The sequence below is a fragment of the Panulirus ornatus genome, chromosome 20 (genome assembly GCF_036320965.1).
Source record: "Panulirus ornatus isolate Po-2019 chromosome 20, ASM3632096v1, whole genome shotgun sequence".
NCBI classification, from domain to species: domain Eukaryota; kingdom Metazoa; phylum Arthropoda; class Malacostraca; order Decapoda; family Palinuridae; genus Panulirus; species Panulirus ornatus.
In genome coordinates this window covers 6,629,037-6,653,265 of record NC_092243.1, presented here as the reverse complement: position 1 = coordinate 6,653,265, position 24,229 = coordinate 6,629,037, and the positions used below count along the sequence as shown (strand labels likewise).

The following is a 24,229-nucleotide window of genomic DNA, read 5'->3' as shown; positions in this document are numbered from 1 at the left end:
GACTCAAAGAGAACGTCTACCTATTTTCTGAACCCTGCTCCATTGTGTCACCAGGACTGAGCAGAAACATATGCAGAGAAGTATACATATGAAGTTTCTTGCATTTCAAAGTGGATCTAAGGTATTATTCTTTACTTTTGATTTATGTTTCCTTTGTTTTATTACATTTTCCTAAAGAAATCTATTGTATAGCGTAAAGGCAGGTAAATTTTTTGTTGGTTAAAACGCCATTATCATCATTCTTCTTCTTCATTAGTATTATATTTGTAAGATATGAGGAGGGAATTAAAATATTGAGAAAATTTACCATATTATTTCTACCAAACTGTATCAAGTTGCCTCCATGAATTTATCATTCATATATATCCATGAAAAGTGGCAGAACAAAATGAATCCATATATCTTTCTTTATCTTCATTAGTTTATGTAAATGAATATATAATATGTTTTTCATATATATGTTGTTTTATGTATCTGATTCACTTCATGAGATTGGGGGTTGTGATACAGGGAAGAGATGGAATCTGTTCAGCATTTCCCATGACAAGGGGAACCGCCCATCGGAACTTTTTTCATAAATAATACCATGCCACTTGTATCCTTTGCACTAAAGTGGTGGGCAGCATGTATATTCAAATACCCCTTTAAGAATTAAGTTGCCTCATCGAGGAGAAAGTGACAGTTTATGATACGCTTGGTTGATGTTCTGTCAAACTGCAGACGACAGCAACTACCACTGCTCTGCCATCTGTTGACGTCCGCAGCAATATGTATTCCTCCGCGTTTTAATAAGGGATACCACAATATGCGAACAGTATTAAAATTAATTCCAAGCTGAAATAATAATAAGTAAATCACGAAACTCACGGGTCGATATAATTTCCATGAAAATCCATTTGGTGCAGTGCGGAACTAGTTCTGGTAGCGTGGTGGCCACACCATCAGCGGTGCGGCGGACGTGACAACCTCTTGTCGTAGGGAGTCACCGGGGTAGAAACGGTGTATATATATTTCTCTGTTTAGTATCAAATACAAACCATCATGGATGAGGAATACGACTGTATCGTCCTTGGCACTGGCCTGAAGGTAAGGAGCATTTTATGTTGTTGAAATAAATGAACTTTGGCCATTAATTATAACAAAAGTTGGCTTCGATCGGCGCCGCGAACCTGGTATGGCTTGACATTTCTGTGGTGGTAGGATGCTCCAGCCAAGGCACACATGAATGTCTTCAGAGTTTTACAGTTTTTGCTCCGAATGTTAGAATTCCCAGGATGGACGCTTACTTCCTTGATGAATTTATTATACCTCCCTAGGACCCTCATTATGCAAAATATGGTGGTTTAAGTAACTGCATGGAAGCGTGATCAGCTGATCTAAGTCTCCGCCCCAGCAAGCACGCCCATTGTACAGCCTCATGTCTTCACCTGCCTCCCGCACCACAGGACCTGGTGTCACGCGGTGCACGCCAAACCACGGGCATGTGCCGGGCAACCCCAAGGGAGAACCAATGGGATGATAAATTTTGCCGTAGTTTTATTATGTAACTCGTTACTCAGCAAGCATGAATGTAGGAGAGAGTGTGTGTGTGTGTGTGTGTTGGCAAGTGTATCTCTAGGTATGTTACGTGGGAGTGCATTTTATGTTTTTAGGCGCTGAGTTGGTCGTCGATATTCCGTGCTTATTACTGAAGAGCCGAAGTCAGTGAGGTCCCATTTTCTTGCCCAGCAGAGCCCACGGAATTCTTATTGTTTAATGGAATTTGGTGTTCGCTACCCACATGATTTTATGGGTTAAAGTGAGGAATTTGGTTGATACCTTTTGAGTCTAGTAAATCTGTCTTGCTTCTACTAACTGTCGGTAGGTGAAAGACAATGCCAATATATATATATATATATATATATATATATATATATATATATATATATATATATATATATATCTATCATGAGAAGTAAAGGAGCAATTGGGAAGCTTGACCAAAATTAATGTATATTGCCCACAATTTTATCTTGTAATCTCTGTTACACAACATTTTCAAGTAAGTGAATTTGGTTTGGTTAAAATTGTTTTTCCGCTATTTTGTCTTGAAATATTATGACCTTTATCATAAATCTTTTTTTTTTTTATGATTTACCTCACCCTAAACCTTGGTTACTGTTGGGGGTCCTCCATTATTAGTGGATTAAGGTAGTGATATGTGGTAGAAATGAAGGTCAGAATCATGGAAAGTACATCAAAAACCACTGGAAAAACAGTTTCAACTTACAAATAGGTAGATGTCCTAAATTGTAATTTTACCAAAATACGGACAAATGTGAATTACTTGCACATTATATGGAACAGTTATAACTTGCTAGATATATTAAGGTGGCATCATGTATTTGGGATCTAAGACAAATGTATTTATCAAATCCTCTTAAAGAGGCAGGAAGGCATTGTTTGTATGCTTTGTGTGTGACTTATATTCAAATAAGAATTATTTTTAAGGTTGGTTTAAGAACACACAAGGACAGGTGCAAAAAAATTTCACTGAAATATCTTTATCCATTGATGATTTATTTGAGAGGAAGTGGGTTTGCCCTGATAGTATAAAAAGGTAAATTTGTAGTTTAGTAACATTTATTCAGTAACTATATATCATAAACTATGTATTTCATATTGTTGGAACACTTTGCCATGTAGATTTTAGTTTCAGGTAAATTTTCACCCATATGTTGATAGTTCTACGGAGGTGTGCAAGGCTGTGAAGCAGAGGGAAACAATATTGGTGTAGTAAGTAGGAAAGTACATGGACATGTGTGATTTCTCCTCTCAAAACCAACCTAAGTAATATTTAGAAAATACATGCTAATAGTTTTCTTTGATGTATGGTTATTCAATACTTTGATATGAAGTTATTTTGTACTTTAGTGATTATTTGAAATAGCTTTCCTCTTTATGTTTATAGACATGCTGATTTAATTTTGATTAAATCTAATATGACCTCATTTTTTTAAGCATGCTTTAACTGATCACAGCTTTGCACTGTCTCTTTGTATATCGTGATGGTGTACACTTAATTACAAGAGAAAAAGATAATGACTTGATCAATGCTGGTAGATGGTTTAATTTCAAGTAGTTAACAAATTTTGCTCAGCCATGTAATCAAAATAGATATTTCAAAAACCTCCAGTATCAGGTGTTACACCTTCAACATTTTGGCATTAAATGCTAATCATGCTTATCAGTATGATTACTACATTATACTGTGCTTGCAGTTGGAGATATCAGGACTGCAGTAGAATGTGCTGTTTGATTTATTTCATATCTTTCTGGTCTTACACTTTAGTATGTGATGACAAATTTGTACACACTACTAAGCCTGTGAAAGGCAGCTTGAATTTTGTTGGTAAGATGAGGCAGGGAGGGAAGGCATCATAGTTCTGACAAAATGTGTTCTGATTGGTAATTAAGTAGCTGGGCAATTCACAACTTGTATAATGAACTTTCCAAATATTAATTTGTATACATTGAAGATTATTTTATTTTTAGTTATTGATATATTATGTTTTGCCACTGTCTCCCGCATTAGCGAGGTAGTGCAAGAAAAGAGACGAAAGAATGGCCCAACCCACATACGCATGTATATACATACACATCCACACACGCACATATACATACCTATACATCTCAGTGTATACATATATGTACACACAGACATATATATATATATATATATATATATATATATATATCCCTGGGGATAGGGGAGAAAGAATACTTCCCACGTATTCCCTGCGTGTCGTAGAAGGCGACTAAAAGGGAAGGGAGCGGGGGGCTGGAAATCCTCCCCTCTCGTTTTTTTTTAATTTTCCAAAAGAAGGAACAGAGAAGGGGGCCAGGTGAGGATATTCCCTCAAAGGCCCAGTCCTCTGTTCTTAACGCTACCTCGCTATCGCGGGAAATGGCGAATTAGTATGAAAAATATATATATATATATATATATATATATATATATATATATATATATATATACACACATTTACATAATTCATACTGTCTGCCCTTATTCATTCCCGTCGCCACCCCGCCACACATGAAATAAACTCCGCTCCCCGCATGTGCGTGAGGTAGCGCTAGGAAAAGACAACAAATGCCACATTCATTCACGCTCAGTCTCTAGCTGTCATGTATAATGCACTGAAACCACACCTAGTCTCTAGCTGTCATGTATAATTCACTGAAATCACAGCTCCCTTTCTACATCCAGGCCCTCACAAGACTTTCCATGGTTTACCCCAGATGCTTCACATGCCCTGGTTCAATCCATTGACAGCACGTCAACCGTGTTATATCACATCATTCCAATTCGCTCTATTCCTTGCACGCCTTTCACCCTCCTGCATGCTCAGGCCCCGATCACTCAAAATCTTTTTCACTCCATCTTTCCACCTCCAGTTTGGTCTCCCACTTCTCCTCGTTCCCTCCACCTCTGACACATATATCCTCTTTGTCAATCTTTCCTCACTCATTCTCTCCATGTGACCAAACCATTTCAAAACACCCTTTTCTGCTCTCGCAACCACGCTCTTTTTATTACCACACATCTCTCTTGCCCTTTCATTACTTACTCGATCAAACCACCTCACACCACATAATGTCCTCAAACATATCATTTCCAGCACATCCACCCTCCGCACAACTCTATCTATAGCCCACACCTCGCAACCATATAACATTGTTGGAACCACTATTCCTTCAAACATACCCATTTTTGCTTTCCAAGGTAACAGCTTGACTTCCACACATTTTTCAACGCTCCCAGAACTTTCACCCCCTCCTCCACCCTGTGATTCACTTCTGCTTCCATGGTTCCATCTGCTGCCAGATCCACTCCCAGATATCTAAAACACTTCACTTCACTTTAGTTAATGCAATATATTGTCTTGTGTTTGGTATACCAACTCTTTACTGCTGTGAAATGCATAGTAAAGATAAATATGTAAACCAATGCGATGCCTTAGTTTCACCTGGAGACATGCCCAGTGGGTTTTTGAGACGGAAATATTTTTAAACAATTATGGATTGTTGGTATCCAGATTTGTGCTATATAAGTATGCATTGCATCTAATACCTGTCTTAGCAGACAGGATCTTAATTAGTATGTAATACATGTGCCTTTGTGTGTTTAGGTATGTGAAGAGCTTCATGTCTTGCCATCTTACCATTTTATTCTTAGATGTAGTGACAGTCATAATGGTATGTATGTAAGTATTAAGGTATGTCAGCAGTTTTTTACATGTGTATGTGTCCAAGTGTGTAGATAACCACTGTATTACTTTATGGTTTCATGATTTTACATAGGTCTTCCTCATAGGGTCCCATCTCTTGAACCTTTTGCTGAGATTCATAGTTTTATCAAATTGTCTATGAATGCATGCTTTGTGCAACTTAACCTTCATTGTAATGTGAAAAGGCTGATTCACAAAAATTTTTCAGCATCAGAAGGGTTGGATTTTGCTTGGGTTATGTTCGGTATGAAAAGGTTTAATGTGGAACTTGGCTCATAACTTGAAAAATCCTTCTTGGGCTTTGGTTAATAGTTGTTTTTAACATACACATGCATAGCTATTTCACCTTTAGTAGCTATGCAACAATTTAGGCATTGCAAGTTTCCCATGAAACTCCCCTCTACGTGTAGAGCATGATACACATAGTGATTGTCATATTCGTTGTCATGTGTCCCTTTTTCATTGAACAGTTTAACCAGTAACTATCTCTTTGTTGATAACAGTTTAACCAGTAACTATCCCTCTGTTGATAACAGTCCAGTTTAGCCCAGCATCATTGTTAGTTTCGCATATTTTGTTTAGTGATAAGAGAATAAAGTGAGTGGTTGAGCACAATTATTTTCTGTTGGATGTTGCAGCTGTGGACAAGTCTTATGTTGAGGCTAGGCTTTACTTATTTTATGAAAAGTGCCTCAGAGGAATGAATAGGAAAAGTGGAAAAATATTGCAAGAAGTTTGGAGATGGGTGAGCATATGCATTTTATCAATTATAGGGTGTAGCCAAGAAAATTTGAAGTGGGTAGCCTAGGCAGATTGTTATAAAACGAATGCAAAAGAAACATTATAGAGGCTTATTACTTGGTAGTTTGAATCAAGAAGAGTTAAAAAAGAATAAACATTAACCTCATTAGTTGCTGTCAGACATATAAATTTGGTGGACTGTACAATTTTTTTTTTATACATATGATGACACATCATTTCTTTGCCGTGACTAGTGTGTGAATGATACATAGAGAATTTTTTTTAGTGCTATTTGAAAATTGAGCAGAAGATTTTTGCTATGGCCACATGGCCCCTGGGGGTCCCGGAAGGGAATGGACGTCAGAGATGTAGATAGATAGACAAAGACTACCTCTGTTTTGCTTGATGTGTACCATATGTTCATGTGAGGGTCTTACTCTCCCCCATCATGTCAAATCAGTAACTAACACTATTTTTTTCGTGCTGATTGTAATTGCTTGTGAATTTAGGTATCTCCACATACCAATAAAGCATTCCTTCAGCTTTTAAGTGTGGGTGGTAAGAGGCAAAACATATTTAAGTATGGCCAGAGTACCAACACCATTGTCTGTGCAACAACCATCATGTTGCACAGGTAATTTACATTCTAGTGTATTTTTTCCTGGTACCAAGGTAGCAACCTGTGCAAGTACAGCATGTCTTGATGCCATAAACCATTTAGGTATGGTTAAAGTCCTCTGAGGGTTAAAAATGGGCAGGACATAATTGTTAGGAAAGAAATTGGGGATTTAAGTGTTCCAAAGTATTATGTTCAAGAAACATGGTAAGGTAATATTGGTGAAGAATGTGAAGATCAGAGAAAATGTTTGAATAATGGGAAAATATATGATGCATATAAAAAGTCAGTTGTACTGAAACCCTCTTGCATATTGATCCCCCTGTAGCTAAGGTTTATATGAATTTGAAATATTCTCGTCAAAGTATACAGGTCAGAAATTGTCTGAATACCTCACCAGCTATCCACAAAAATTTAACAAACAATGATGCATCAAGTGGCTTTTTGTGCCTCAAGAACTTGTTCCATGTTCCCAACAGTAGACCATGGGAATGGTGATTTAAAGATTGGCTGTTTGTTATCCTTTTTATGATGCAGGATAAAGTTTGATAATATATGACATTCTACTACATACATACATCTCATATTTTTTAAACATTATACTTCCCTTACAATACATGGTGAGGTGGTTTGATCGAGTTAGTAATGAAAGGGTAAGAGAGATGTGTGGTAATAAATTGTGGGGTTGAGAGAGCAGCAGAAGAGGTTGTTTTGAAATGGTCTGGTCACATGGAGAGAATGAGTGAGGAAAGACTGACAAAGATGGTATGTGGGTGAAAGAATAGAGTGAATTGGAACAATGTGGTATACCGGGGTCGACGTGCTGTCAATGGATTGAACCAGGACATGTGAAGCATCTGGAAAGTTTTGTGGGGTCTGGATGTGGAAAGGGAACTGTGGTTTCGGTGCATTATACATGACAGCTAGAGACTTGAGTTTGAACGAATGTGGCCTTTGTTGTCTTTTCCTAGCGATACCTCATGCGTGCGGGGGGAGGGGGTGTCATTTCATGTGTGGCAGGGTGGCGACGGGAATGAATAAAGGCAGCAAGTACGCATGATGTACATGTGTATATATGTATATATATGTATACGTTGAAATATATATGTGCGTGTGTGGACGTGTATGTATATACATGCGTATGTGAGTGGGTTGGGCCATTCTTTCGTCTATTTCCTTGCGCTGCCTCGCTGATGTGGGAGACAGCAGCAAAGTATTAAATAAATGAAATAAATACTTCCCTTACAAAATGGAGTCACTTGATGTCCAAAGCCAAATATGATTCATTGCAAGTAAATCAGTTGCACATTTAAGAAAAAGTTATAAAAGAATAGTTCTCTTTTACTTGAGAAACCAGAGTGAAATTTGCATTGGGGCTCAGCTGCTGAAAGAGAATTCTTTTCTATTTTCGTCCTCTTTTCCCTGTTCCCAAACTAAGGATGTCACAGTTCATGTATAATTGTAAAATACTTTATCCCAAGCATAAGTGATTACAGTCATTATTAGCTCCTTGTTCACTTGCATCATCTTGCTGGAAAGTGATACTTCTTGAAAAACATGGGACTAATACATGTTGATTCCTTTTTAACAACTTGTTCTAGTGTGGATCTGCTGCCATTGTAGGGAATTGAACCAAGAGTAGAACTCTAAAACAAGATTATTACACTTAGAAAAGTACATAAAAGAATTATTCTGTGGAATATGGATAATTAGCATTTCATTTAATTTCTGTATGTATTGCACCAAGACCATTATTTCTGTGAACGAAAGTGGTCACAACCACACATCAGTTTAAATGATTTAAAGTTACTTTATCTTTGATTATATAATTTATAAGGCAATTTATTATATTCAGTATGAGTGCACTTATTCTTAGGTGCTTTATAAACATTCTTTCCTCTTCTTTGGGTGTATACATATCATCCTTTATAAAATGAAATTGTAGCCTAAACATAGCTCCAGGACTTTATCTGGCATACAGGATGGCATATCTTGATGACTTTTTATTCATGCCCCCTTCCCCTCTTGAAACTTACTGTTTGATATGGAATATTCTTTAATTTTTTGTCTCTGGATGAACTTCATTTCAGATGAGTGACACAATTTAGGGACTGAAGGAGCAGATGCATTCCTCAAAAGGGCTTGCTTTAAATGAAACGACTTATCCCTTCAGACATAACTGCTTGCAATAAATGACTTATCAGTAGTCCTAATTATGTGTGCTGTATGATTTTTTCCTCTTCCATTGAAAGGAACCATCCTCCCCCAATTCACATATGCACACACAACCATATGTTGTCATATTTCATCTACTATTGTAGCTATCATTCAGAAATATCCACAAGGATTACTTACCTATTGAAAAGAATGGTGGAAGGATGAAGCACATAGGTCTCCACCGTGTTACAGTATAAGCAAATAAGTATTTGTTGCGTCCAGGTGTTAATAGATGCCATCTATCGTATTTGGACATGCCAAAATACTGTGAGAAGTGATTTATGTATTAGAGGAAAGATTTTGATCATTATTTTATTAGAGCATAGGAAATTGAAAATGCAGGGTGTTCTTGTTATGTGATGGTTTTGGATGTTGATTACCTGCCAAGGTTTAAGTGTGTATGGTATGCCCTATTAGTCCTTTCATGTTCTGGCATGTTGGGCAAGTTCCACACTAATGCTAGCTGATGATGCTTGATGTGCTGCACAGATTTCATTTGCTTGCAAGCTGATTATATTGGTTGTGATATGAAATTGTGGGTCTTGTGTCTCACAGTTAACATATCTTTTGTATCTGAGAGGTTACTCATTTAGCTGAGCAACCAGATACTAAGCCATGCCTTACGAGCCCTAGTCTTTGTGTGGGTAGTGTCGGCTGATGAAAGGATAAATATTTCATAACAGAACAGTTCAATCCTGTAGTAAACATACTGGGCTTTGATGAACATACTGTGCTTAACCATATGATCTGCTTTGTTATAGAAACTTGACATAATGAACAAAAACTCCACAAAAGCTTAGTGTGTTGTTTAGGTTGCTTCACAAAAACATAGGTTGTTGTATGGGTGCCAGAATTATTTTTCCCCTGAGTAGCATTCCGTTATGAACTAGGGTCTTGTACCTCCAAGTGTGGATTGATACTTTCATATCTGGAATAGTCAAAAGTATTCTTTCTCCCCCTATCACCTACCCTCAGCCATTCCTTTGTTTCTGCTGTGGTGTTGCTGCCCGACATTTATTATCCTGGCTGTAGTTCTTGTGAGTTTTGTCTGTGTCCCAGCCAAAAAGGCCTGGATCTATGTACAGTCCTGTCTGCAGCTTCCCATAGCTTGATACCATTTGCATGAGGAATGACTAGAATTAATTCTGTGTACATTATTTTCTTCCTGACTATTTTTCCTTTCATCCAAGATATCCATGACTGGGGCATTTTTATACCCCAGCTATGTCAACTTCCACAATAAAAAAATTAAAAGGAACAGGTTGTAATATCTAAGGATGGTTTATGGTAAAAGGATTAATTGCTTTTATGCATTTTTATCTCCATGTGCCATTTCTGATCCTTCTTCCCTTTTGTTAACAAAAGTGGTGTCTTGCTTTGCTGATTTTGCTTTACTCTTATTTCGTATTTATTAATTTTTTGTATCAAGAAAAAGAGATGGCATTTTGCATAAGGAAGGATTGTGGCTATCCATAAGATAGAATTACCGTAAACAAATAGTGATGAAAGGTTATGGCCCTGGTGCTCATACTGTATTCATTTCTCTTGGTAGTAGAAAATTAACCATGTCCTGCCTGACTTAATGAAACAAGGGGAAAGTTTTTTTTGGTATATTTAACAAATCGGAGTTTTTTCATTCAGACATATGAAATACTTGTAACCTTTGTGCAAGTGATTTTTTCAACTTCTGTATGAGGTAATTATTGATTAATTAGGCAAGTGAAGAACTGTCAGAAGTTGTTCCCAAATTCTCGCTCATCATGTATTTCTGCTTTGTATGGTTGTGAGGCTTGGGCTATGGATAGAGTTGTGCGCAGGAGGGTGGATGTGCTGGAAATGAGATGTTTGAGGACAACGTGTGGTGTGAGGTGGTTTGATCGAGTAAGTGATAATAGGGTAAGAGAGATTTGTGGTAATAAAAAGAGTGTGGTTTAGAGAGCAGAAGAGGGTGTTTTGAAATGGTTTGGTCAGAGAGAATGAGTGAGGAAAGATTGACCAATAGGATATATGTCAGAGGTGGAGGGAATGAGAAGTGGGAGACCAAATTGGAGGTGGAAAGGTGGAGTGAAAAAGATTTTGAGTGATCAGGGCCTGAACATGCAGGAGGGTGAAAGGCGTGCAAGGAATAGAGTGAATTGGAACAATGTGGTATACCGGGGTCGACGTGCTGTCAATGGATTGAACCTGGGCATGTGAAGCGTCTAGGGTAAACCATGGAACGTTCTATGGGGCCTGGCTGTGGAAAGGAAGCTGTGGTTTTGGTGCATTATTACATGACAGCTAGAGACTGAGTGTGAACGAATGGGGCCTTTGTTGTATTTTCCTGCCTACCTCGCACGTATGGGGGGGGAGGGGGTTGTTATTTCATGTGTGGCGAGGTGGCGATGGGAATAGATAAGGGGAGACAGTATGAATTGTGTATATATGTATATATCTGTGGGTGTATATATATATATATATATATATATGTATACGTTGAGATGTATAGGTATGTATATTTGCGTGTGTGGATGTGTATGTATATACAGGTGTATGTGGGTGGGTTTGGCCATTCTTTCGTCTGTTTCTTTGCGCTACCTCGCTAACACGGAAGACAGCAACAAAGCAAAGTAAAAATAATATAAAATTTTCTTGATAGGGCAGAGTTCATTCACTGAAGATATGGTTATTCAGCACAGGTATTACTATGGCGTTACTTTTACTGTGCTTGCTTTAGGTTTACAGCGCACCTTTGGGAAGGCTTTATCATTGTCAGTTGAAAGAAAGCACAGGACATTTTCATCTGAGAACTTCTTGCTTAATGCAGCATAACCTTGAAGGTTAAGGACTCCCTGGAGAAAGGCTTAGCACAACCTTGAAGGTGAAGGACTCCGCTAGAGAGACGGTTATCCTGGGATTATTTTTTTATTATTGTAAAGGTAGAGCTGTTGCTGATATGTCAGCCTTTTACCTTTTCATCCATGTGGATGTGAAACTGCTGTGTAATTGGTGCTGGACATTGGGCGGAAGGCATACTGGCATTATGGAGGAAATTTTTTCTTATGTTGATTGAACATTGAAATTGATTTGGTGTGTTCAGATACTCATGTATCCACATCATTATATTACAGGTGACTTATAAAAATCTGGTCGGTGGAAGGGATCTAGGAAGTGGGGAGTAAAGAAGTCCAGTGAGTATCTGGCAACCCCCTATGAGTCACAGTGGCTGGTGTGGAGTCAGTCATGCATGAGTCTGCACTGTGTCTGTCAGTTCCTCACTAGAACACTGCTTACATTTATGTAACATCAAAGCATAGAGAGGGACTGAAGTAAAGTTGATTTTTGGTCATATGAATTATGCTTCAGGGATAAAGCTTTTTGCACTTGGTTGATGCATCAACAAACTAAATGTTTTAGAGACCACTGTATTTTGGAGTGAAGTTCAAGAGTCCAAGAAAGTTGAATCATGAATTAGTGACCATGAACTTTACTTTTAAAGTTATATATATATATATATATATATATATATATATATATATAATATATATATATATATATATATATATATATATATATATATATATATATATATATATATATATATATCCCTGGGGATAGGGGAGAAAGAATACTTCCCACGTATTCCCTGCGTGTCGTAGAAGGCGACTAAAAGGGGAGGGAGCGGGGGGCTGGAAATCCTCCCCTCTCACTTTTTTTTTTTTTTTTTTTTTTTTTTTTTTTTCCAAAAGAGGGAACAGAGAAGGGGCCCAGGTGAGGATATTCCCTCAAGGGCCCAGTCCTCTGTTCTTAACGCTACCTCGCTAATGCGGGAAATGGCGAATAGTATGAAAGAAAAGAAAGAAAGAATATATATATATATATATATATATATATATATATATATTTCTTTTCTTTTTCTTTTAAACTATTCGCCATTTCCCGCATTAGCGAGGTAGCGTTAAGAACAGAGGACTGGGCCTTTGAGGGTACCCTCACCTGGCCCAATTCTCTGGTCCTTCTTTTGGAAAATTAAAAAAAAACCGAGAGGGGAGGATTTCCAGCCCCCCGCTCCCTCCCCTTTTAGTCGCCTTCTACGACACGCAGGGAATACGTGGGAAGTACTCTTAATCCCCTATCCCCAGGATGATATATATATATATATATATATATATATATATATATATATATATATATTTTTTTTTATTTTATTATACTTTGTCGCTGTCTCCCGCGTTTGCGAGGTAGCGCAAGGAAACAGACGAAAGAAATGGCCCACCCCCCCCCCCATACACATGTATATACATACGTCCACACACGCAAATATACATACCTACACAGCTTTCCATGGTTTACCCCAGTCGCTTCACATGCCCTGATTCAATCCACTGACAGCACGTCAACCCCGGTATACCACATCGATCCAATGCACTCTATTCCTTGCCCGCCTTTCACCCTCCTGCATGTTCAGGCCCCGATCACACAAAATCTTTTTCACTCCATCTTTCCACCTCCAATTTGGTCTCCCACTTCTCCTCGTTCCCTCCACCTCTGACACATATATCCTCTTGGTCAATCTTTCCTCACTCATTCTCTCCATGTGCCCAAACCATTTCAAAACACCCTCTTCTGCTCTCTCAACCACGCTCTTTTTATTTCCACACATCTCTCTTACCCTTACGTTACTTACTCGATCAAACCACCTCACACCACACATAAACTATATATAAACTATGCTCTGAAAATTTATTGACTTACATGTATTTAACCTTAATGGCCAAAAACAGATTTTCAGTGTTTTGATATTGGTGGCTCATCTATGTTGGCAGTGGGATATGAGATTGTTAAAGTCTCATGTTATTCTAGTATTTGAATACTATAAAAAAAAAATCTTGGTAAACTGGTGTTTCAGTAATTGTTGGTTCGAATGATCAAACTTTGTCTTCACTTAGGTTTTGTTAGGAAACTGGTTCGAATGATCAAACTTTGTCTTCACTTAGGTTTTGTTAGGAAACTATGAATCTTATTCACTTGGAATAACTTTATGAACTTCATTTCACTTTATAGTTGCTCCAAAATACTACACCTTAAAGCAAGTTTTCACAAGCATAATCTTCATCTTTAAAGTGTTTATCTGGTTGTACTTTGTGTATAATGTGTGTTACATATATGTTCGCTTTGAAGAGATTTTGTCGTTTGGTTTAATGAGTGTGAAAGATATATTGTTGTGTATTTGCAGGAATGCATCATATCTGGAATGTTGTCAGTGTCGGGGAAGAAGGTGCTGCACATGGACCGAAACAAATATTATGGTGGAGAGAGTGCCTCGATTACACCATTGGAGGATCTCTTCACCAAATTTGGCCTCCCACTACCTGAAGAGTCATATGGTCGTACCAGGTAAATTGTGTTAATTCATTTTAATGTGTTATGGCAGCTGTAGTTAGTATTTATTGGAGTAATGCATATTTCAAAATGAATACATTGTAAACCAAAAAAATCGTAATATGATTTGAGCACTGTTTGTTGTATTATGATTTAATTGATGTACTTTTTTTTCTGTATGTAGAGATATGTAAGATATGAAGTGAACATCTGTATGTTTTAATGCCTGAAATTTAAAACACTAATTAAATCTGATTTTTTGTTAAGCCAGCTGATTGATATTAGAATGACTTGCAAGACCTTAGAAGACTAGAATTACCCTACCTTGCATACACCTTGTTCTTGAGGGGAAAACCTTTGATAACTGGAAAAGTCTGGTTTTATGCTATTTCTAGACTGTAGCAGACACCCAGTTTGTAGATATATTTTATGAATATCAGAGAAGGAAAATGTATAATGAAGCCTGTTTAACATGTCACTGTTTTCTCTAGAGTATGGAGTAACAATGTGCAGTAAAGAATACAATGGATAGAGAGAGATTCAAGAAGCAACAGACCATTGGGTTCTTTCAAGGATGTTTGTGATAGTGGAAGATATCAAAAACTCGCAGATTTGTGTGGTACAAGTCAGATGATATACAGAGAATTCATAGAGGATAACATGCAAATTGTCAGTGTGACAAAGGAGGTACTACCAATATAAGTTGTGTACTTGAAGTGAGATATTTAGTGTATTCATTAATGTATTTATAGGACAGCTTTCAGCCATTTTAATTGGCATATTTCATATGTTAACAGTCCTGCTGAAGAAAAAGTACTTTGCCTTTACCTATAGTACGGCCTTCAGCCACTCGAGTTGGCATATCATTTCAGATGTTTACCCTTTGAAGAAAAATTACTTATGCTCATTTGAGGTAAAAAGTTTGCGCACGAGTTTGTATCCACTACAACAGGTGAAATCATATGAATCAAGTCTTCAGTAACTTGACAAGTCAGGATTATCAGAATCATCTTTTTAGCTTGACACTGCACTCTTTCCATTGTCATTTTTTTGGGGGGGCGGGGTAAAGTTACTAAAACTGAACACAAAATTTATGATTAGGATGAACCAGTGAATGTCAAGAGTAATTATTTCCCTGGACTTTATTTCAAAGGACATACCTATGAATCCAACTATTTTTGTTTGCTCTTTTCACTGCTTCTGTGTACTGATTATCTGGTTGTAGGCCACCAGATATTTATTATGCCTTAGTCTTTTTCCTCATTTACCTTTTGGAGTTCAACAGATTCATACTGTAGCTTGCCGTTTTGCTTTTGTTACCAGTATATAAAACTTTGCTTGTATTGATATTAAGATTAGTTTGTCACCTGTGAGCCCAGTCCATCATTTTGTCAATGCTGGTTCCTAGTTTACAGTATTTGAAAGATGCATTAGCAGTACAGGCATTTTCATCTTACCCGGTCAAATATGAGACTGGCTCATTTTGATTTCTTAATGAAGTGAGATGAATGTTTTGGGGTACCTAGGCATGGGAGAACTAGTGGAAATGGCTCCAGAGGGCACCACTAAGTTGGCTGTGAAGGAAGGCATATCTCTTCAATATTCACATGAGATGGTGCAATGACTAGCTTTGCTGGCTTCACATCCCCTGGGATGGGCTCCTAATCTTTGGCAGGTGGCACCTAACCCACCCCTTTTTTTCACCTTGCCTTTGCTTTTTAGGTAAATGGGCACTAGCTTCAGTCTATGTAAAGCCCCACGGCTGGCTGTAGTCAGCTGACGTCTTGTAACTTTGCTCGAGATTCGACAGTGGTGTCCATATCGAGGGTCTTGGCTTTTACAGACAGGATCAGTGAGCTTGGTGGGATACTACTTGTATCTTTCAGGTATAATGACTGTTGCAGATCATTATTCAGCTTTAGGTTATTGGCTTTAGAAATTATTTTGCCTTTCATGGCGTTATCTGACTATTCCTTTTTAGGTTTGAAACATGTAACAAGCTCCCTTGGTGGTGATTGCATCAGTGTCAGTAAGGCTACAACTGATGTCAGCAAGTGTTTTATGTTATTTTTCTTTATCACTACTTGCAAAATAGATCTTAGTTATAAGATTGTGATCCTGAGATGCACTTTTTCTATTAAAAAAAATGGACATCACAATATTACGTATGGATTTCCAGGATTTATTAATGATGAGGTTGAGAAGGTATATTCTGTTAGATCCAAGTTAGAGTATCCAAGATCTATCATTAATAAACCCCAAGGAAGATGATGAGCAAGAGGAAAAACCCTTCACATGTTGATAGATCTGGCAAGAAGCTGAGGAAGACACACTATTAGGAAATGAAAATGAAGGTAATCACCCAATATAAAGGAAGAAAAGGGATGTGATTGTACATTATCTACACTTTTCCCATTCGATGTTTAATTTTAAAGGACAGAAAAAAAATACGTGAAGCAGTTTTGCAAGTGTGAAGCCCATAATGATAACAAAGCAATGACAAGGGCCTTTCCAGGAAATGAAGTTTTTGATGCTGTAGATGGAAGATCAAATTAAAAAACATGCACCACTAATCTTGCTAACCATTCAGACAAAGGCTAGAAGTCTTTTTGAGACTTTGAAGGGGCGAGAGTGGGCAAGAATTTCTTCAAGAACTTCACAGCAAGCCATGGTTGGTTTCATAGATTTAAAAGAAGATGTAGCTTACACAACGTTCGAGCCACAGTTGAAACAGCTACTGATTGATTGTTGATTTTTTTTATATTCGCTATTTCCCGTGTTAGGGAGGTAGCATTAAGAACAAAGGACTGAGCCTTGGAGGAAATATCCTTGCTTGGCCCCCTTCTCTTTTGAAAAGTTATTTACAGGCCTTAATTATACCCCAACATATATTTCAACCCCAGATTTGAATTGGGCATGATAATTTGTCCTTATAGTATACTACTCATGCATTCCCTACTTGTCATAAAAGGCAACTAACAGAGAAGGGAGTGGGGAGCTGGAAATCCTCCCCTCCAGTTTTTGCTTTTTCAAAAGAAGGAACAGGGAAGGGGGCCAAGTGAGGATTTTCCCTCGAAGGCTCGGTCGACTGTTCTTAACACTACCTCACTAATGCGGGAAATGGTGAATGTGTATGAAAAAAACTAGTTTTCAAGCAAATCTATTGCCCATACAAAAATTGCAGATAATATATATATTTCAGGGAATTTTTCAGCTCAGAAATCTTTTTCATATAAAGTTGAAATATGACAATGAAATGCTTCTATACTTGAAGTAATCAAAGTAGATATATCATGATTTCAAACAAATATTCAATAAATACAAACCAAATAACCGCAGAATCTTCTGAAAAGAGTAATGATTGATTACCTATTTACAGGCCTTAATGTCATCCAACATAAATTTAACCCCAGATTTAAATTCAGTTTGAAAAATAATCCTTGTAATGAGGTTTTCAGTCAAATCTATTACCCTCACAGAAGTTCCAAAAATTGCAGGGAATTTTTCAGCCCAAAACCCATTTTGTTTGAAATTGAAATGTGACAATGAAACGCTTCTATACTTTAAGATAATCATGAAAATTATCTGATAATGCTTCATCATTGTGAGATACCCAATGAATATGAACCATATATGAATAATTAACAATTTTCTAAAGGAGTAACCATTGATTACTTATTTACAGGCTTTTTTGTTCCCCAGCTTATTTTTCAACCCCAGATTCGAATTCAACATGAAAATGAGCTCTTATATTTAATATTTTGATTTTTAAGCAGACCTATTACCAACTCAGAAATACCAAAAATTGTAGTATTCAAATTTTTTTTTAGCCCAAAAACCTTTTTGTTTTGAAATTGAAATATGACAATGAGACAATTCTGTACTTGAAATAATCACAGAAAATATAATGTAGCCCTTCCCCAAGATGACAGATACCCAATAAATATGGACCGAATAGAATCTTGTAAAAGAGTAATCATCACTTTAGGTAGACTCATTAGGTAGTATTAGTAAGTAGGATTCATGAGGTAGGAGCCTCTGCAGACACATTGCTAGAGTTGCCCTCTGTGTCAGCCTAAAAACTTTTTTTTTTTAAATTGAAATATGACAATGAAATGCCTGTTTACTTGACATAATCATGGAAAATATCTCACAATGCTTCCCAAAGGCAACAGATAAAACAGAAAAGGTTTTTGGGCAAAAGAATTCTCTGAACTATTACTTGCAATTAGTATTATTTTGAGGGTATTAGATTTTCTTGAAAAAATCAGCATAAGGACAATTTTTCACGCTGAATTCAAATCTGAGATTGAAAAATATGTCAAGGACATTAAGGCCTTTAAATAAGTATTTGATGGTGACTCCTTTAGAAGATTCTAATTATTTGGTTTGTATTTATTAGGTATCTGTCAGCTTGGGAGAGCATTTCATTGTTGTCATATTTGAATTTTAGAACACAAAGATTTTTGGGCTAGAAGATTCCCTGAATTTTTGGTATATTGTGAGGGTAATAGATTTGCTTCAAAACCTTAGCATAAGGACTGTTTTTCATGCTGAATTTAAATGAGATTGAAATATATGTTGGGGATATTAAGGCCCATAAATAAGTAATTGTTACTCTTTTTGGAAGACTGTGATTTTTCAGTTTTTGTTTATTGGGTATCTGTCCCCATTATGATATATTTCCTATGATTATTTCAAGTATAGAAGCTTTTCACTGCCATATTTCAATTTTAAAACAAAAAAGGTTTGGGCTGAAAAAAGACCTTGAACTGTTAGCTGCATTTTCTTTTTTTTTTTTTTCTGTGTGTGTGTGTGAAGGTAGTAGATAAGTGTGAACACCTCGTTATTTAGCACTGGTAGAATTTTTATGTATATATTGGAAGGAACCCCTCTTGCAGTGTATTTGAATGGTCCAAATGTATATATTACTCCTATTTATCCTTTTTTTTTTTTCTTTTTGCTGACATGACCATTCTCTTCCATAGTATGATGGTGTTTACTTTGCATCTGAAAGTGTGATAAAATGTTTCAAACTGAAGGGATTTAGTTTGAGATTGATTAGTAGATTGAACTTAGATGTGTAAAAGATAAAGGAAGTTTTGCCTATATGAATTAAGAATTTTTGTATGCCAAGATTGTTGGAAAAATGTTCACTTGTGACTTTTGTCTCTTGCTTAACTTTTTTCAGGGACTGGAATGTTGATCTCATTCCAAAATTTCTGATGGCTAATGGTCAACTAGTGAAGCTTCTCATCCACACTGGTGTCACCCGTTACCTGGAGTTCAAATCTGTTGAGGGTAGTTATGTATATAAGGGTAACAGAATATCTAAAGTTCCTGCTGATGAGAAAGAAGCATTAACATCTGGTAAGATTTTATTTTTATTTGTTTATAAGTACCCTAAGACCAGTTTCTATGGAAGATTGTGTTAAGTACCTTACAAAGGCTCCTGCTGCTTAAAGCAGCATGCCTTTACGTGGCAGAGGGAATAAGATTCCTTTGGAGTGAGAAGTTCTTTAAGAAGATAGTACTCCCAGTGATACAACCTTGCTAAAGGTGGCTTTCCATGTGTAGTATGACCTTGAACAGGCAGAGTTGAATAACTCCTCTGGTAGGATTTATTCACATGTTGAAGTAGTTTAGACACACGGATATTATCAAAGAGAGACTGACTAAAATTATGTACATATCAAAAAATTGATAAGCAGAGAGAGACTGAGTATATACATGGAAGTGGTGGGGGGTGGGAGAACAAGTAGATGGAAGGATGGAGTGAGAGGCTTTAACTTTTTTGGAGCCTTCAACATTTAAGAAGGGTGAGAATAAAAAAGTATTGTATGTATATACAGTATACATGCAGACTCATACATACATATACATAAACTAATATGTTGTTTTGGACATTGTCTGAAGAACTGCTGGTCTACCATCACCCTTTTAATCCCAGATTGATATTAATTCAGCCTTGAATAGTGAACCACTTCCTCTCATTAAAATTAGCCATGCAGGAAAAGCCTTACCAAGAGGGATCATCTTTACTTGAATGAGATCACCTTTCCCTTGAAATAGTCTTATGCATAACAGATGATAGTAGATTGGTTAGGAAGATCTGTGATAATACAGTTGAAGATACAGGGTGAAGAGGTAAACCATAAGAGATGGGCAAATGTGTGAAATATTTGTCATAGCTACTTTAGAAGGTGATGTCAAAGAAGTGGTTTTTAGTTATGTGAAATAGACTCATTCTGTGACTTGATATAAGTGTCAATAGGGACCTTAGTTTGATTAGAAAGATGAAGTTTGCAGAATAAAAAATTTAGAAGCACTTTTATTAGTCTTGAAGACAGTTTGCTTAAGGACACTGGATATATGGGATATTAATTTTTGCAAGTGTGCATTTGAATAGCTCCTTATAAATGAGACCAGTGGAAAATAATAGATATCTTCGTGTTGATACTAACCTAAATTGAATAGTTTGTTTCTTAAAATTGTACAAAATTTTTCCCATTCTAGTGTATTAAGTTGAATGAAAAATTTATTTGCTACAGATTTGATGGGTATGTTTGAGAAACGGAGGTTCAAGAATTTCCTAGTGTTTGCCCAGGATTACAGAGATGATGATCCTTGTACCTGGAAAGCTATGCCATGTTTTGATCCCAAGACCACCACTATGAGTGCAGTATTTACTCATTATAATCTTGATAAGAACACCATTGACTTCACAGGACATGCTCTGGCACTTTACAGGTGAGAAGTTTAGGCTGTATTTGTATTTAGATGGCTCATTCATTTTTTTTCCTTCTGTACTTTTTCTATACTCATTTTTTACTTGTCTTTGTTTCACAACATGTCACACATCATCTGTTTGATAATTTTGTATACAGAAGATAATTTTTATGAATTTGCAAAGAAAAAATTACTTAAGTGGTTTCTAATTTCTTTCTTCAGAGATGATGAATATTTGAATTGGCCAGCCGGTGAAACCTTGAAGAGAATCAAGTTGTACAGTGACTCACTTGCTCGCTATGGTAAATCACCATACCTCTATCCTCTATATGGTCTTGGTGAACTTCCTCAAGGTTTTGCTAGGTAAGTTGTCAGATTCTACAATGCATATTATAGTTTTGTGGGGTCATTTCTCGTGAACTGCAAATCTTTTAGAATGGGTTTTTGTTTCTTTAGGCAAACCATTGAGTTGTGAACATATTCTTATTTCAGATCTTTATCTTTTGAATAGAAATAATGTTTCACATTTCAGATATGGTCAGTTTTTTTTTTTTTTTTTTTTTTTTTTTTTTTTTTTTTTTTACAGCATATTCATGACCACTTCAGGGATGCTTCGTATTATAAACCAAAGTAACTTATATGCCGCTAAGTATGTTACATGAATTTTGAGGGTTAGGCAGCTAATGACTATGGCGGGATTGCAGTATTGCCAGTGCCTGACTTTGACAACACTGTCTCTGACTTGTGTGGCTGGTAATTTTATAAACTTATTTTTTTTCTGCTGTGAAAATAGTATCAATGAATGATATTGATTGTGATAGGAAAAAAAGGTACTCTTGCACTTTTTAAGAGCATTGCACTGAAACATATACAAAACTCCTACATGTTATTACAGTGAAAGTAGTGGACAAAAAATACATATGAAATTTTTTTTCATTGAAACATGTGAATGTTGAGGTTTGGAAAGGATGTGGAATATGAAAATTCAGGATCAGCCTTATTAAGTATTTCCTCTCTGGGAAATTACCTCCTAGTTAAGAAACCCTATTTTAATGTTTATTCTTGGAGGATGCTTCTGAGTTTCAAGATAGCTATAGTTATCCCTGCCTCATAATGAACTGAGTATATTTTTTTTCTTAGAATTTGTTTACTGTTTTTGTTTTGGTCTATTCATATGTCCATTTTTAGGTTGTCTGCAATCTATGGAGGTACCTATATGCTGGACAAGCCAATCGATGAAATAGTTATGGAGGATGGTAAGGTAGTTGGTGTGCGATCTGGAAATGAGACGGCCAAATGCAAGCAGGTGTACTGCGATCCATCATATGTGCCTGACAGAGTGGAAAAGGTAAGTTAATCCCATGAGTAAGAGGTCTGGCCTGTAACTCCACCCATAAGGGTCAGGTTGAAGGTCATGCTATCATACCCATGGATTATAGTATTATGATCAAGAAGTTAAAGTTTATATTTGCTAAATAATTTTATTATAAAAGTTTGCAAAGTCTATATTAAGGGAGCCAGAAGATTACCTATCTTTGTTGAGCTTTTGCTGTGTTGGCCAGCAAGATCAGCTCATTGAAGGTCATGTTTGATGAATAAGACTATTCTTTTCTGTTGCCACCAGCATGATATAGTTATACACTCTTAGTTCATCTGAGACAGATTTCAGTCACAAGTCAAACCTTTTACATGCTTCTATAGGGATTACATTGTTATGATATAAAGAAAAGGGGACAGAGATGAGAGATGGTTCTGTGAAGAACCAAAGGCCAAAGATGAGAGATAGTTCTGTGAAAGAACTAAAGGCCAAAGATGATGGAAATTTTCTGTGGAAAAGATAGACAAAACAGGAGCCAGGCAGCAATTAGAAAATAGAGAAAGGAGGAGCAAAATAATTGCAATCAAAGTTTTGTATAGGACAAAGGAAAATGTATAATATTAAAGGGAAAATGATTAGACTGAAAGATTCAGAAAGATTTGTGTAGATTGAAAAGGAGATAGAAGGTAAATGCTTTGTTTGTAAATTTATATATTGTAGAGAACACATTACTTTCATCATAAACTAAATGGGATGAGGAAACCCATGATTAGGCTATGGTAGGTCCATGTGCTGTATGACTTGTACCTTGTCATATATACTAAAATGGTTTTCAGAATCACTCGGTAGGTCATTGGATGTGTTTAGAAATGTAGAGAGTGAGGTTGTGTATGTGTGTGTGCCACCATTACTCACCCCACCATTAACCCCTTCGCTAATGACCCTCAAATCCAGCTTGCAGCAAAATTAAGAATATGCTTATGTAACTGAGATCTTAGCCTTTTTGACCCTCTAGACCTCTACTCATCTTGTAAACTGTGTGAAGACAACAATCTGATAAGGTTTTGAGGTGCATATTTGAGCAAGTTTTCTTAATTATTAGAAAAAATTATTTTTTACAAGTAATGTAACTTAAGAGTGCTGAAGGTGGGAAGCTTGATTAAATTTGTAGCACATATAAAAGACAATATCATTGCCTTTTTGCAAGTTATATTTTTATCTTGCAGGGGGAACCGTAAGGAACACAATTGCTTCTTGTATTTTTTGGTACTAGAGGGTTAGGGGTATAGGTTTCAAGTTTCCAACAACACACACAGCCCATCCACAACTATTGACCTTCTTTAAATGTGCTTGGTTATTACTGTAGTTATCATTTTTAAGTTATTTTGTAATTACGTTTTTGAGACAATAGCATGCTTGAAAGGGTTATTGTTGCAGTTCAGATTTTTCACTTGACAACCCCAGGCTGTATTTTAGGGATTTTAGTTTATTTTTATTTTTTTTTATTTTGCTTTGTCGCTGTCTCCCACGTTTGCGAGGTAGCGCAAGGAAACAGACAAAAGAAATGGCCCAACCCACCCCCATACACAATGTATATACATACACGTCCACACACGCAAATATACATACCTATACATCTCAATGTACACATATATATACACACACAGACACATACATATATACCCATGCACACAATTCACACTGTCTGCCTTTATTCATTCCCATCGCCACTCCACCACACGTGGAATACCATCCCCCTCCCCCCTTATTTGTGCGAGGTAGCACTAGGAAAAGACAACGAATGCCCCATTCGTTCACACTCAGTCTCTAGCTGTCATGCAATAATGCCTGAAACCACAGCTCCCTTTCCACATCCAGGCCCCACACAACTTTCCATGGTTTACCCCAGACGCTTCACATGCCCTGATTCAATCCACTGACAGCACGTCAACCCCAGTATACCACATCTATCCA

The 24,229-nt window shown here is 36.8% G+C and overlaps 1 protein-coding gene across 1 annotated transcript in view; it reads left to right on the top strand.

Moving 5' to 3' along the window:
- Positions 1-913: 913 nt before the first annotated feature.
- Gdi (GDP dissociation inhibitor) overlaps positions 914-24,229 on the top strand; it is a 31,010-nt gene continuing 7,694 nt past the window's right edge. Inside the window, exons 1-6 of the mRNA XM_071674596.1 lie at positions 914-1,086; positions 14,063-14,223; positions 19,400-19,578; positions 20,760-20,958; positions 21,160-21,300; positions 22,126-22,285. Of these exons, the coding sequence (XP_071530697.1) occupies positions 1,042-1,086; positions 14,063-14,223; positions 19,400-19,578; positions 20,760-20,958; positions 21,160-21,300; positions 22,126-22,285 (885 nt within the window). The 5' untranslated portion in view covers positions 914-1,041. The remainder of the gene's footprint in view (positions 1,087-14,062; positions 14,224-19,399; positions 19,579-20,759; positions 20,959-21,159; positions 21,301-22,125; positions 22,286-24,229) is intronic.